The following is a 13,046-nucleotide window of genomic DNA, read 5'->3' on the forward strand; positions in this document are numbered from 1 at the left end:
CTTCATATTCACACCAAGCAGCTTCATCACTTCATATTCACACCAAGCAGCTTCATCACTTCATATTCACACCAAGCATCTTCATCACTTCATATTCACACCAAGCATCTTCATCACTTCATATTCACACCAAGCAGCTTCATCACTTCATATTCACACCAAGCAGCTTCATCACTTCATATTCACACCAAGCAGCTTCATCACTTCATATTCACACCAAGCAGCTTCATCACTTCATATTCACACCAAGCATCTTCATCACTTCATATTCACACCAAGCATCTTCATCACTTCATATTCACACCAAGCAGATTCATCACTTCATATTCACACCAAGAAGCTTCATCACTTGACTACGACAGTTCAGTTCACTCACTCCACGCCTCACATCAACCCTGTTCAGAGATCAGAGTTCAATCCAGTCTTATAGACCCTTTACACGGGGGCCATTTTGTGTCGAAAAGGCAGAATAAACACAGGCGCAAGCAAAACACTAATGAGGGTTTCCAAATTCCAATCATGGACATTTTGAAACCCTCATTAGTGTTTTGCTTGGACCTGTGTTTACCCTGCCTTTTCGACACAAAATGCCGCCCCGTGAGAAGGGCCTATTGTCAGAATCAACAGGCAGTCAGGCAACTGACGGTCAGTGCCTTAAAGGTTTTGTGTTCAGCACTGCCAGGCCTGTGTCCTGCCTGCATGCCAAACCTCCACTTACCAACACTATGTAACCATCAAACTGTGTTCATACTCCATGACTGTCTGTATTGTATGTAGAGAGATAACAGAGAAACTAGGATGAAAACAGTCATTTTCCTACATTATGTGCGATCTTCTTGTAAATTAAGCAATTCTGAAGTTGACCAATTCATGCTGGGAACCCCCTGCACCATACCCTGGTAGTCCCTGGACTCCATGCTGACTGCTCTCTTTTTCTTTGGTCTTTTGCTTGTTTCTTGAGTCTTCTTCTGGAGTGTGAGTGTGTGTGCAAATGTGTTGTGCACTCATTTTGTACATGGCAGCAAAGCGTCTGTGCCTAGCAGTAAAAATAACCAAGTTACCTTTGGGTGCAGAATGAGAATCACGGTTGAAGGTACCTCACACACCATGTAGTCAGGGCAAAATAGTGCTAAAATTGTTCTTTATTTAAAAAAAAAGGTGCAAAACAAAGGTGACATTAAAAATCAGAAAACATCACCAGTGTGAGCTGAAGCTACTTTGCCCTGACCATATGATGTGTTGCTTTACTCCTGATACATGCACTAATACTTCCTTTTCTCCAGGACTAAATGCCAGACTAACACTTACACATTTCTACGGGTATGTATTTTTGTCTTTACGGTGGTGTCCTCTGTGTTTTACTTCTCAGGTAGAGCCCTCGCCGATGAAGACTACGTGGTACTGTCCTCTGGACCTGGTGAGGCCGTCTCAGCTGCACACTACACCATGCACCCAGGCTGTAGGGACGCATCAATACATGCCATCGGATATCCAGCCAATACCCTCTAAAATAGGGTTACTGTGTCAGGGACTTTCCCCCAGCTTTCCCCCAGGCTAAAATTGGATACAGAGGGCTGCAGCAAGTGACAAATCAGTTCAAAGCTGCTTGATTTTCTGCCTTTTCTACACATGTAAGGGTATTAGAGCCCTCATAACATGGATTATATCTCATTCACTATTGTGTAATGAGCCCAAACTATTGGCCTCACTATATATTGTTCTGTAAAAAGATTGGATTGAAGTGCCGGCCTGTACTCAAAGTCTATCACTTTGAATCAGTACCAGCAGTGAAAAATGGTATTGATACATCCAGAATTGAAACAAGTCTGACTCTCATGTGATACAAAATTGTGTGCTTCATTCAGAAACAATTTTCTGCCAAATCTTCTCACTATATTGAGCCAAACAGATTCTTCACTCCTCCAGTTCTTCAAAGACATTAATTCTGATTTCAAGCAATCCTTGTGGGAAAGGGAGAAAAAACATGTTAAAGGACTTAGGTCACACATGGGCAAAATACCTGTGTGGCCTGAACGCAACATGGAAGATACGCGCTGAATAAGTGTCCAAATGTTCATGTCATCCTGGCCAATACTCCACTTCTGTTATAGCATTTCAGTCTGGATTGGAATATGGAATATCTTTCAATAATCTTTATGACTAAAAGGCTAAAAGTAATCTCATGTGTAAGAAATGACTGTTCTACATTGAAGTAGAAATTTAAATAATTAACTTGTTGGTTTTTGATTTATTTAGCTTCAAGAGTGCATTTTTGTTTGTGTGACCCTCAACACAGGCTTTGAGAATCCCGGGCCACTTACTGATACTTATGCTTAAATTAACCCACTCATATTCTGGTTTATTTCAAGAAAAACATTTCGGCTAGTGGAAATTCTAATTGGCTGGTAACTTGGCTGAGTTATTCCTCTAAACCTGGCTTCAAATGTCCCAAATTCTTTGCGCTGGCGCCGTTCGGCCCTCAGCAAAACCTGGTAGTGAGGATTTTTTTTGCGGCCTTCTCTATCATCAAAGTTGCCCATCCATGGGTTACGGCATGACAATATTTGTTCGGCTCCCGGCAACAATCTGGGTTTCTCATGTGGCCCCCCATGAAAAATAGTTGCCCACCCCCGACTTAGATGTTGCATTGAACCCAGAGGATGGCACATGAAAGTGTTATATCAAACACTTATTTCCAATGTGGTCCTTGATGGAAAATAAATAACAGTACGCTAAGCAAACAAACAAACATTGAGCAGGCATGCAATGCAGCACAGGCTAACACAACAAACAATATAATAAAGAAAATAATAATACAGTACAAGTCAATATTATAATAATAGAAAAAGACTAGCTCCTGTTCCAATGTCCAGGCAAAGCTTTTCATTGGAAGAGATGCTCATCATCCACTCATTGTCTTTGGCCTTAGAGAACTGTGTTGATTTGTGGATGCAGGTTGCTAATTTAATATAACCTCCTTTCTCTCTCTCCAGTCCACTGTGGTGGAGGAAGAGGAGGATGGAGTGATCTACACAGTGGTGGTCAAACAACACCATGGCGCCCCCACCAGTCCAATGGTAGGAATGCATTCTCTCTGCTGTCTCTGCTTGAGACATGTGACATTCAAAGGCCATTTATTCACCAAAACTGTCATTCTCCCTCCGCCCAGTCGGTGGCTTCTCGTTCGCAGGTAGTGAAAGCAGGGACTGAGGAGAAGCTGGTGCTCCACCTCCTCCACTCCTTTGCCATGGGAGACTCCTCCTTCATCACCATCTTCCTCTCCACATATCGCTCCTTCACCTCCACCAAGAGAGTGCTGGACATCCTCATCGACAGGTAGGAAATAGTCTCCACTCTATTGTGTTCATATTGTTTTTGTCCTGCACCGAAAGTTTAATTCCAGATACAAGAAATTAATTAACACAGTTAATTACAAGAAAAGTTGTTGGTTGATAAGTCCAGTAGAGAAGTCACCCAAATAATATGATACCTACCCTATACAACGTTGTATAGCAGACTCAGAAGCTGTCAGTATCCAATCTGTCTGGGCTATGGTAGTGTGATGCAGACAGTGACCTTGGCAACAGCCAATTGGAGTTAAGCTCAAGCTGGAAGACAAAGCAAACGAACCGCAAGACAAGTTGCTGTTAACAATACTTATACCATGGTCTGGGTGAATACTCGATTCTGATTGGTTGCAGGGTGTCCATTAATTTGTGATAATGTACAGTGATAATGTACACCTAGCTAAATGGTCTGTTCTCTATACCACCGTTAATGCTTAATATGGCACTTTTATAAGTTTAGAAAAAAATGGAGTCAGGTCAAAGTAACTATTTAGATTACCCATTATCAAAATAATGGCTAGATTTTTGATTTTCGTTTTCGGAGATCTGATGTTTATGTTAGTCAGCTGACAGAAGCCGGCTCTCAGCTGTCAACTGTCAAACCTTCTGTTTACAACTGCAGCAAGCCAGCCAGGTGCTCTGGGAGAGAGCATGCTGTCTATCATTGAAGCGGTATTTCGAAACCCACATAGGTTACACCAAAACCAATCAATATCCTCATTGCAGAGTGCAGACTCGCTGTAGTTGTTGGTGTTGTTCAGTGTTGTTGCTTCTCACAGGAATGGTGTCCCTGTAACGGAGCCCAACATGAGCATGAGCGCCTGGCCAATCCTGGCGCTTGACTGCTGCGTAGGCGGGCACAGGGCGTGGTTTTGGCATAACCTATGTGGGTTTCGAAATAACGCATCATTGAACGCACGTGCCTTTTACGTTACAAGACCCGCAGACGTTAACGTAATTCCCTGGAATGCGAGTTTAAGAGCCAGTTGCATTCTTAGACATTGCTGTTTGATTTATTTTGTATGTTACATAGAATTGGCCAAATTATTAGTTAGCTTATTGTCTAGAAATTCTGCCAGGTGCAGGCACTAAGCGGCCATTTTATCCAATCATAGCCTAATCTTGAGCAGCTGACGGGACTATTTTGTCTCGCCGGTTCTCAACTCATATTCAAGGTTATGAAAACTTTTGATTTTTGATTGCAAAATGCATGAAAATATAAATTAATGGTCTTGTTTTGTTTCTTTGGCAAGTGACCATGGTATAAGCGGGTTAATGCACTTCGAGGTGTCCATTATCAGAAATTAATGGACTTCGCGGAAGCAACCGTCCTCGGCTTCCGCCTCGGACGGTTCACGCCTCCGCGTCGTCCATTAATTTCTGATAATGGACAGACACCTCGTCGTGCATTAACCATTACATAGTTCACATCAATAGAGATTCCCAGCTCCACTTGCCTCTTAATACACTCTTTTTTAGTCATTTTTTATTTTTTATTTTGCAATTTTCAAAACGTAAAACAGAAACAACAACAAAAGGCTCAGACAGAGAAAGAAAAAACAAACAAACCTAGTTCACATTCCAATACTACAGCTTGGCACTACCAGCCACGTAAGGTCCCCATGTGCCTGCAAGGGATGTGCGTGGGATCCCACGCAAAGGGTCCATGAGAAGTCGCCTCTTAATACACTCTTGATAGCTATTTTCTTTTGAGGAGTAAAATAGTGCCATTATAGCAACATGGCTGCATTCATCCACATAAATATGCAATTACAAATGAAGTGAAAGAGGTATAGAAAACCCTGCTGGCTAGTGTGAGCAAAGCAAAGCTTCTCAGCGGGAGTCTGAACGGCCAACATTTGAATGGTCTTCTATTCACCTTATTCACCACGCCCACTTTTTCTCTCTTCCGCGTTAGACGCAATTGTATTTGTTCTTCCAGTTCAGCGCTAGTTGGCGGCCAATTTCGAAAACAAAACGTCACTATGAATGAAGTTTGGCAACATTCAGAAGCTACACTGCAGCCAACTTCAGTTACATGTTCATAGCATTACTGCTGCGAGGAGCCGATGGCTGTACCCGGTCGGCATTTAACGTTAGTTACAAAAGCATGTCGACAGTGTTTTCTCACTGCCAGTAAGCCTACAGTAGGGTTTGACAGATACTAGCTAGTCCGACCGGTGTCAGCACAGCCAGCGCTCTCAGTCCTCGCTGCTCGTTAAATATTTCCAAATAGGCCTGCTGTGGCCTGGTGGGTGGGCCCGTCCCCCGCGTGGCCTGCTCTCACGCTCTCAGTCACTATGCTGGTGGCTGGGGGCTGGGGGGGCGGGTCGCGTGGGGGCTGGGTCCGCCTGGGCCGCAGCAATTGGCCCCTAGCACAACGACCTCACAAGGTTCCTCCTCAGCCAAGTCACTGGGGCAATCCATGCGGCGATCCATATGGTGGAAAGGTTTTCTTGCGTTCACTGGGGGTGAGGGGGTGCCGCTGTGTCCCGGCCTGGCCTTCCCTCCCACGCCATATGTGGGCGGGGGCCGGGTCGGGGGGCATCGGTGCTCTTCATCACTGGTCGAGGGCTGCCGGTTGGTTTAGAACAGCTTAGGTAGGCGATAGATTAGCTACAGCCTAAGGCTGACCTGTTAGTGTTCAGGCTAAAATCAGACTAGAGCAGGGTAGGATAGGCCAGATTAGGCTGTAGATTAGCTAGATACTATGTCCCAGTTAGCTCTGGTTAATGCTTAGAGTAGTCAGTTGTCTGATCTTCTCCCCCCCCCCTCTCTTTCCCCCTTTCCCCGCTTCTTCCCTTCTTCCCCCTTCTTGTTCTCCTCTCTTTCCATGCTCTTTCCTCCCCCACATCCCACCGCCCCCCCCTCCCTTCTCCTGCTCTCTCCTCATTCTCCCCCCCTCTGCTCCTTCCTCTTCCTCCTCTTCTCCCCTATTTTCCTGAATCCCTGCCACTTTCTGCTCTCCCTTCTCTCACATTCCCCCTGCTCTCCTTCCCCTGCACCCTCCCACCCCTCCTTCTCTGCCTCTCTGTCCTCCCCCCTCTCTCACATTCCCCCTGCTCTCCTTCCCCTGCACCCTCCCACCTCTCCTTCTCTGTCCTCTCCTCCTCCACATTTCCCATTTTCCCCCCACCCTCGCCCTAATCCGGGCCCGTATCCTACTCCCTCCCTAGACCCTACCTCTACTCTCTGTCCTCCCCCCTCTCTCACATTCCCCCTGCTCTTCTTCCCCTGCTCTCCTTCCCCTGCACCTCTACTCTCTGTCCTCCCCCCTCTCTCACATTCCCCCTGCTCTCCTTCCCCTGCACCCTCCCACCTCTCCTTCTCTGTTCTTTCCTCCTCCACATTTCCCATTTTCTCCCCACCCTCGCCCTAATCCGGGCCCGTATCCTACTCCCTCCCTCCACCCTAGACCCTACCTCTACTCTACCTCCCCTGTACCCTCACATTCCCACTGCTCTCCTTCCCCTGCGCCCTCCCACCTCTCCTTCTCTGTTCTCTCCTCCTCTCTGCCCTCTCCTCCCTCTCACATTCCCCCTGCTCTCCCTCCCCTGCACCCTCTCCTTCTCTGTTCTCTCCTCCTCCACATTTCCCATTTCTCCCCACCCTCGCCCTAATCCGGGCCCGTATCCTACTCCCTCCCCTCCCTCAACCCTAGACCCTATCCCTACCCTGGCTCTCCCTCCCCTGCACCCTCATCTCTCCTCCCCTGTTCTCTCCTCCACATTTCCTATTTTCTCCCCACCTCCCCCCTCTCCTCCCTCCCTCCCTCCACCCTAGACCCTACCTCTACTCTACCTCCCCTGTACCCTTCCACCTCTCCTTCTCTGTTCTCTCCTCCTCTCTGTCCTCTCCCCTCTCTCACATTCCCACTGCTCTCCTTCCCCTGCGCCCTCCCACCTCCCCACATTTCCTATTTTCTCCCCACCTCCCCCCTCTCCTCCCTCCTCCCTCTCCCTCCCTCCTCCACTCTCCTGTTTTCTTCAAATGTTCAAATGTTATCTTTATTCTGTATATTCTTGTTATTGTGTGTTAGCTAGAATCAGCTAGACATACTTTCTGTGAAGCCCTCTGAGACATGCTTGTGAATTAGGGCTATATAAATAAACTTGACTTGACTTGACTTGGCCTTATTCTGATAAACTGGTCACATATTTGGAATGTTACGTTCTCACCCGAAAAAATATTAAAAACTTTAAAACAGTTTGTTTTTTTGCTTGAAAACAGTTTTTTGGCTAGTCTAAAAATGACTACGGTAGGCGTAATCTACTTCCGTGTCTAAAACGGAAAAGCGATTACAAAATGACGTCCTTATATGGACAAAGTATAAGGTGAATAGTCTGTGGGGGCATGACAAGGACATCCAAACACGCTGTGGGCCTTTCTGACCTCGTGCCTTTCAAAGACTTTAGTGGTCTGTGCCCTAGTTTTGAGAGGAGCTGCTACTTGATGCGGTAGACTTTAGTGGTCTGTGCCCTAGGGGTGGGACAAAATATTGATACTCACGGTATCGCGATATTTCCACTTGCGATACGTTATCGATACACTGGCACCAAGTATCGATATTTTATTGAAATATGCAGGATCTTGAAACTGATTCCCCCACAGCCATTTTGATAAACAGAGTCCTAGGGTTGTCAAAAATATTGATACTTAGGTACTTACTCGATACTAAACATTTTAAACCGATACAATACTCATTTTCTACAGTATCAAGTTTATCGATACCAGCAGCGCTTCCTCTGCCTCCTCCACACAAACAGAAACACGCGCAGGCAGACACACACACACACACACACACACACACACACACACACACACACACACACACACACACACACACACACACACACACACACACAGACACACACACACACACACACACACACACACACACACACACACACACACACACACACACACACACACACACACACACACACACACACACACACACACACACACACACACACACACACAGCACTGCAGCCTTTAGCTATTTTAGCTAATCCCACTACTGCTGCTGTAACCACTTCACCTTTTTTTTGCTTGAAAACAGCTTTTTGGCTAGTCTAAAAATGACTATGGTAGGCATAATCTACTTCCGTGTCTAAAACGGAATGCAGAAGCATCCTTATATGGACAAAGAATAAGGTGAATAGTCTGTGACGGCATAGTCTCAACCCCAGACCCATGAGAGTTCTTATGCTGATACACTACGTTACTGCATGCTGCAGAGCTCTCTCTGGGTCTGGGACACTTTCCCTCAGAGGGCTGGTTATGGGAGGGAACCGTTCACTTGGCCAGTCATATGCCAGTGATGGCTTCAGTCCTCTCCAATCAGTAACGACTTTGCGATCAGACAACAAGGGAGGCGTAGCCCATTTTTCGAACCGCTCTCTCATCGGTGCTAGGACCTGTCACTCATTCAATTTCAACCCGCCTTCAAAACCAGCAGTGGCTGTGAACTGGCACAGACTCATTTATGTAGTGTGCGGAGCGCAGCGATTCAACGTAATATTTGAGTCTGGAGAGACTAGTGAGGGCGTGACAAGGACAGCCAAACACGCTGTGGGCCTTTCTGACTTTGTGCCTTTCAAAGACTTTAGTGGTCTGTGCCCTAGTTTTGAGAGGAGCTGCTACTTGATCCTGTAGTGTAGACTTTAAAGGGGGACGACTTACCCCCCCAGATATGTGACAAAACGGCATGCTGCTTGATCAAAAGAAAAAAAGAAAAGAAGCAGAAGGACGTCTCCTCTTGTCTCACTACACTCTTTGGCTGTGTTCAGACGATTGATTGGTTCAGACCGGAAAAATAAACCGGAAACGGCCGCCATGACACTTTTCGCCGCATAGAGGAAAAACTTTATGTCAGAGTGTATCAGAGATAGAGTACGTTATAAATATATCTCGCGCTAAAAATGGGTCCATTCGAGTGAATGGAGATGTTGCATCTCTCCTATTATGGCTCTGGCGTGAACTACAGTAGAGCTGCAACGATTAATCGATTAATCGTTTAGTCGATCGACAGAAAATTAATCAACAACTATTTCGATAATCGATTAATCGTTTTGAGCACAATTTTAAGAGAAAAGGTCTAAATTCTCTGATTCCAGCTTCTTAAATGTAAATATTTTCTGGTTTCTTTACTCCTGTATGACAGTAAACTGATATTATCTTTGAGTTGTAGACAAAACAAGACATTTGAGGGCGTCGTCTTGGGCTTTGGGAAACACTGATCGTCATTTGCTAGCATTTTCTGACATTTTATAGACTTATCGATTAATCGAGAAAATAATCAACAGATTAATCGATTATGAAAAGAATCGTTAGTTGCAGCCCTAAACTACAGTAATGCTCACATGAAAAATTATTTTTTCATATGAGTGGGAAAGGGGGGAGTACACCACCGTGACGTCAGGTTGTACAATTTTGGAGGGCAAAAGAAAAGCACGTTTGAACCCATAGAGGGCACTTTGCTGCCTGAAAAAGATAAAGTTTGTAGAATATTATCTGTTTGGTTTCAAATGTGGTGACTTTGGCCAGAATCTTTCACACACCAACCCAAAAGCCATATATATTGGTTAAAAGCTGAAAAAAGTGTTTTGGGGGTTAGTCCTGCTTTAAACTGACCTCATGCCTTTCAAAGTCTTTAGTGGTCTGTGCCCTAGGTTTGAGAGGAGCTGCTACTTGATCCTGTAGACTTTAAGCCAGGGGTGGGCAACTATTTTTCATGGGGGGCCACATGAGAAACCCAGATTGTTGCCGGGGGCCGAACAAATATTGTCATGCCATAACCCATGGATGGGCAACTTTGATGATAGAGAGGGCCACAAAAAAATGTCCTCGCTACCAGTTTTTGCTGAGGGCTGAACGGCGCCAGCGCAAAAGATTTTGGGCATTTGAAGCCAGGTTTAGAGGAATAACTAATTTTAAATTAACAGTTGTGATGTCATTATTCAGTCTTAACTCATTGAGTGCCATGGACGGACATGTTCGTCATTTCAAATAGTAACGTAGAGTGCCAAGGACGGACATGTTCGTCAATTGCGTTTTTTGACGGTGGGGCGTCGATCAAAGCCTTCTGCCTCTCCTGTACAAATATTATAGCTATTGGATGTGTCTAACCTATTTTACAGAACCCTTAGGTGGCGACAGTGCTCTCCACATAACAGAAAGGCAAGGAAAAAACAAAGAAGAAGTCGTTATGGAAACGGAAATCGCATCGCATCCGTATGCATCGATATGCTGAAGCACGTTACTGCAGCTGTGCCTGCAGCAGCCAATCTGCTCCCACAATTGAGCCGCTCCGTGTCGGTTGCGACAGCACATCCGCACATCCACACCGTGGAGTTGTTATTATTCTCAACTGGAAGCATCGTTGCCGGTGACAAACACACGCGGAACGCTGTAAAAAAGCAGGATGTCGAGCACCCTTCACTGTGCGCACAGCAAACTCAGCAGAGAGCCACCACAGACAGGAGGAGGAGTGTGCAGTTGAGGCGGGGCGGGGCGGGGCGGGGCGGGGGGGGTGGCACGCAGAGCAGCACGCAACACCCAGACAGACCCAGGCAGCAGGACAGGATTGACAAACGCAAGCCAGAATATCCGATGCCCACCAGCAGCAAATCAAGACCAGCAAGAAGCTGCAACCAGCAGCGCACGCAGGGGCCAGCGCTGCTGGTTGTAGCTAAAAAATATTATTCTGCCAAACAGAATTCCCTGGCCTTCACTGTTTTATTGAAGGAAATTATTTTTGAGGTGTGACTACATTAGAAAAGATTAGCTTCAGAGTCAGTGATGTGCTTGAAATGTTTAATTTCACAAAAGGCCAATTATCTCAGCTTCTAGAAAAAAAATTGCTGTTTTTGGATGAATCAAGCTATCTTCTCCGGCTCATAACTAAAGAACGGAAAATGGGATCAATAAACTTTTTTTTGCAGATGATAGAATAGAGTCTCATCGTTCTTTGTGCGTGTTCAGTGTTTACATAGTAATATCACACAATATTCTGTGGGCCTCGAGAAATCACTGAAAACGCTCTGAAACTCTGGCACTGGGAGCATCCGTTCTCCAAAAGTGGCTGGCACTCAATGAGTTAACCACCAATATTTGATCCTTTTCTCACTCACTCCAATGTCACCACCTGCTCTCCCTGCAGGGCTTGAAATTAACTTTTTTCACCACCTGCCACTATGGCTGCTAGATTTTAAAGTTACCAGCCAATTAGAATTTCCACTAGCCGAAATGTTTTTCTTGAAATAAACCAGAATATGAGTGGGTTAATTTAAGCATAAGTATCAATAAGTGGCCTGGGATTCTCAAAGCCTGTTGAGGGTCACACAAGAACAAAAATGCACTCTTGAAGCTAAATAAATCCAAAACCAACAAGTTAATTATTTAAATTTCTACTTCAATGTAGAACAGTCATTTCTTACACATGAGATTACTTTTAGCCTTTTAGACATAAATATTATTGAAAGATATTCCATATTCCAGACTGAAATGCTATAACAGAAGAGTATTGGCCAGAATGACATGAACATTTGGACACTTATTCAGCGGGTATCTTGCATATTGCGTTCAGGTGCACTGTTGTTGTTTTTTTGCAATTCCATCGCGGGCCACACAGGGGGCGCCCGCGGGCCGTATGTTGCCCATGTATGCTTTAAGCTGACCGTTCCTATTCCTTCAAACTGCATGCAGAGACATGACAGGCTTCCATGAGTTCCCTCTCACTCAGATTAAGTAGGAAAAACTGCCAAATTCCCCAAAAACAAAACTACTGTATCCCTATAAAGAGTGAAAACAGATTGGATAAAACAGGGTCATAATTTGACTACACACCTCAAATTAATCTCTTTTCATAGGATAAACAGGTGTTGTAGTGTTGTCATTTGTCTCAAAGCTGAGTCTAATTAAGCAACAGCTCGCAGATCAATGACTTCACTTTAGTTGGTGACACTTTATACTATAGGTATGTGCTGAATGTATTGCAGTATGAGTGCAACCTGGTGTTTTTCTTAGCAAAGTAATTCCTCAGTTATAACGTAGTTCTGTTTAAAATGATGGCATTACACCTGTTTGGAAAGTTTTCCAATGCAGTTTTCCAAATCAGTTGTATGAACTATTTTGCATGTCTTCTGTAGTCCTGGCAACATGCACCCCTACCTGTAAACATTAGGACCACACCTTTGCTGAAACGCTGCTTAGAAAAAACAAGCCATAAATAAATTAATCACAAAGCACAGATAGGATTTATGACACAGCAGATGCGCTTATTTGAAGCCTTCTGCTCAACTAAAAGTTCTTGTTGCACTTTTCCTTTCTTCTTGGCAGATTGGAGCACCCACCTGGGGACAGCACGAGGAGCCAGACCAGACAATCTTTCAACAAGTGAGGCTTTGAAAATGTCACCCAAACTCTTTGGGAAACTTTTAATGTGTAATGTGGTGTGTGTGTGTGTGCGTGCGCGCGCGCAGTAAAATGAACCCTTTTGATTATTTTTCTTTTTTTCAATATTTTATTAAAAAAAAATCTGAACAACATACGAACAAGACAAACAGGCTCAGACACAGGAAAAAAAAAAAAAAAAACACAAAAAACCCCCCACATCAATATTCAGTATTAAGTCGTGCTACCAGTCGCGTAAGGTGCTTATATGCTTCTAAGAGGTATTGTGCCCGGGATCCCACA

General features: G+C 44.9%; 1 protein-coding gene across 3 annotated transcripts in view; it reads left to right on the forward strand.

The window, feature by feature from the left end:
* The window catches only part of rgl2 (ral guanine nucleotide dissociation stimulator-like 2), a 68,252-nt gene that overhangs the window by 15,524 nt on the left and 39,682 nt on the right, over positions 1-13,046 (forward strand). For all 3 annotated transcript variants that reach the window (XM_083645520.1, XM_083645521.1, XM_083645522.1), the window contains 4 exons: positions 1,370-1,417; positions 2,994-3,077; positions 3,170-3,336; positions 12,690-12,746. In XM_083645520.1, coding sequence (XP_083501646.1) covers positions 1,370-1,417; positions 2,994-3,077; positions 3,170-3,336; positions 12,690-12,746 — 356 coding nt within the window. The remainder of the gene's footprint in view (positions 1-1,369; positions 1,418-2,993; positions 3,078-3,169; positions 3,337-12,689; positions 12,747-13,046) is intronic.

Source organism: Poromitra crassiceps (genome assembly GCF_964638095.1).
Source record: "Poromitra crassiceps genome assembly, chromosome: 1".
Classification (NCBI taxonomy): Eukaryota; Metazoa; Chordata; class Actinopteri; order Beryciformes; family Melamphaidae; genus Poromitra; species Poromitra crassiceps.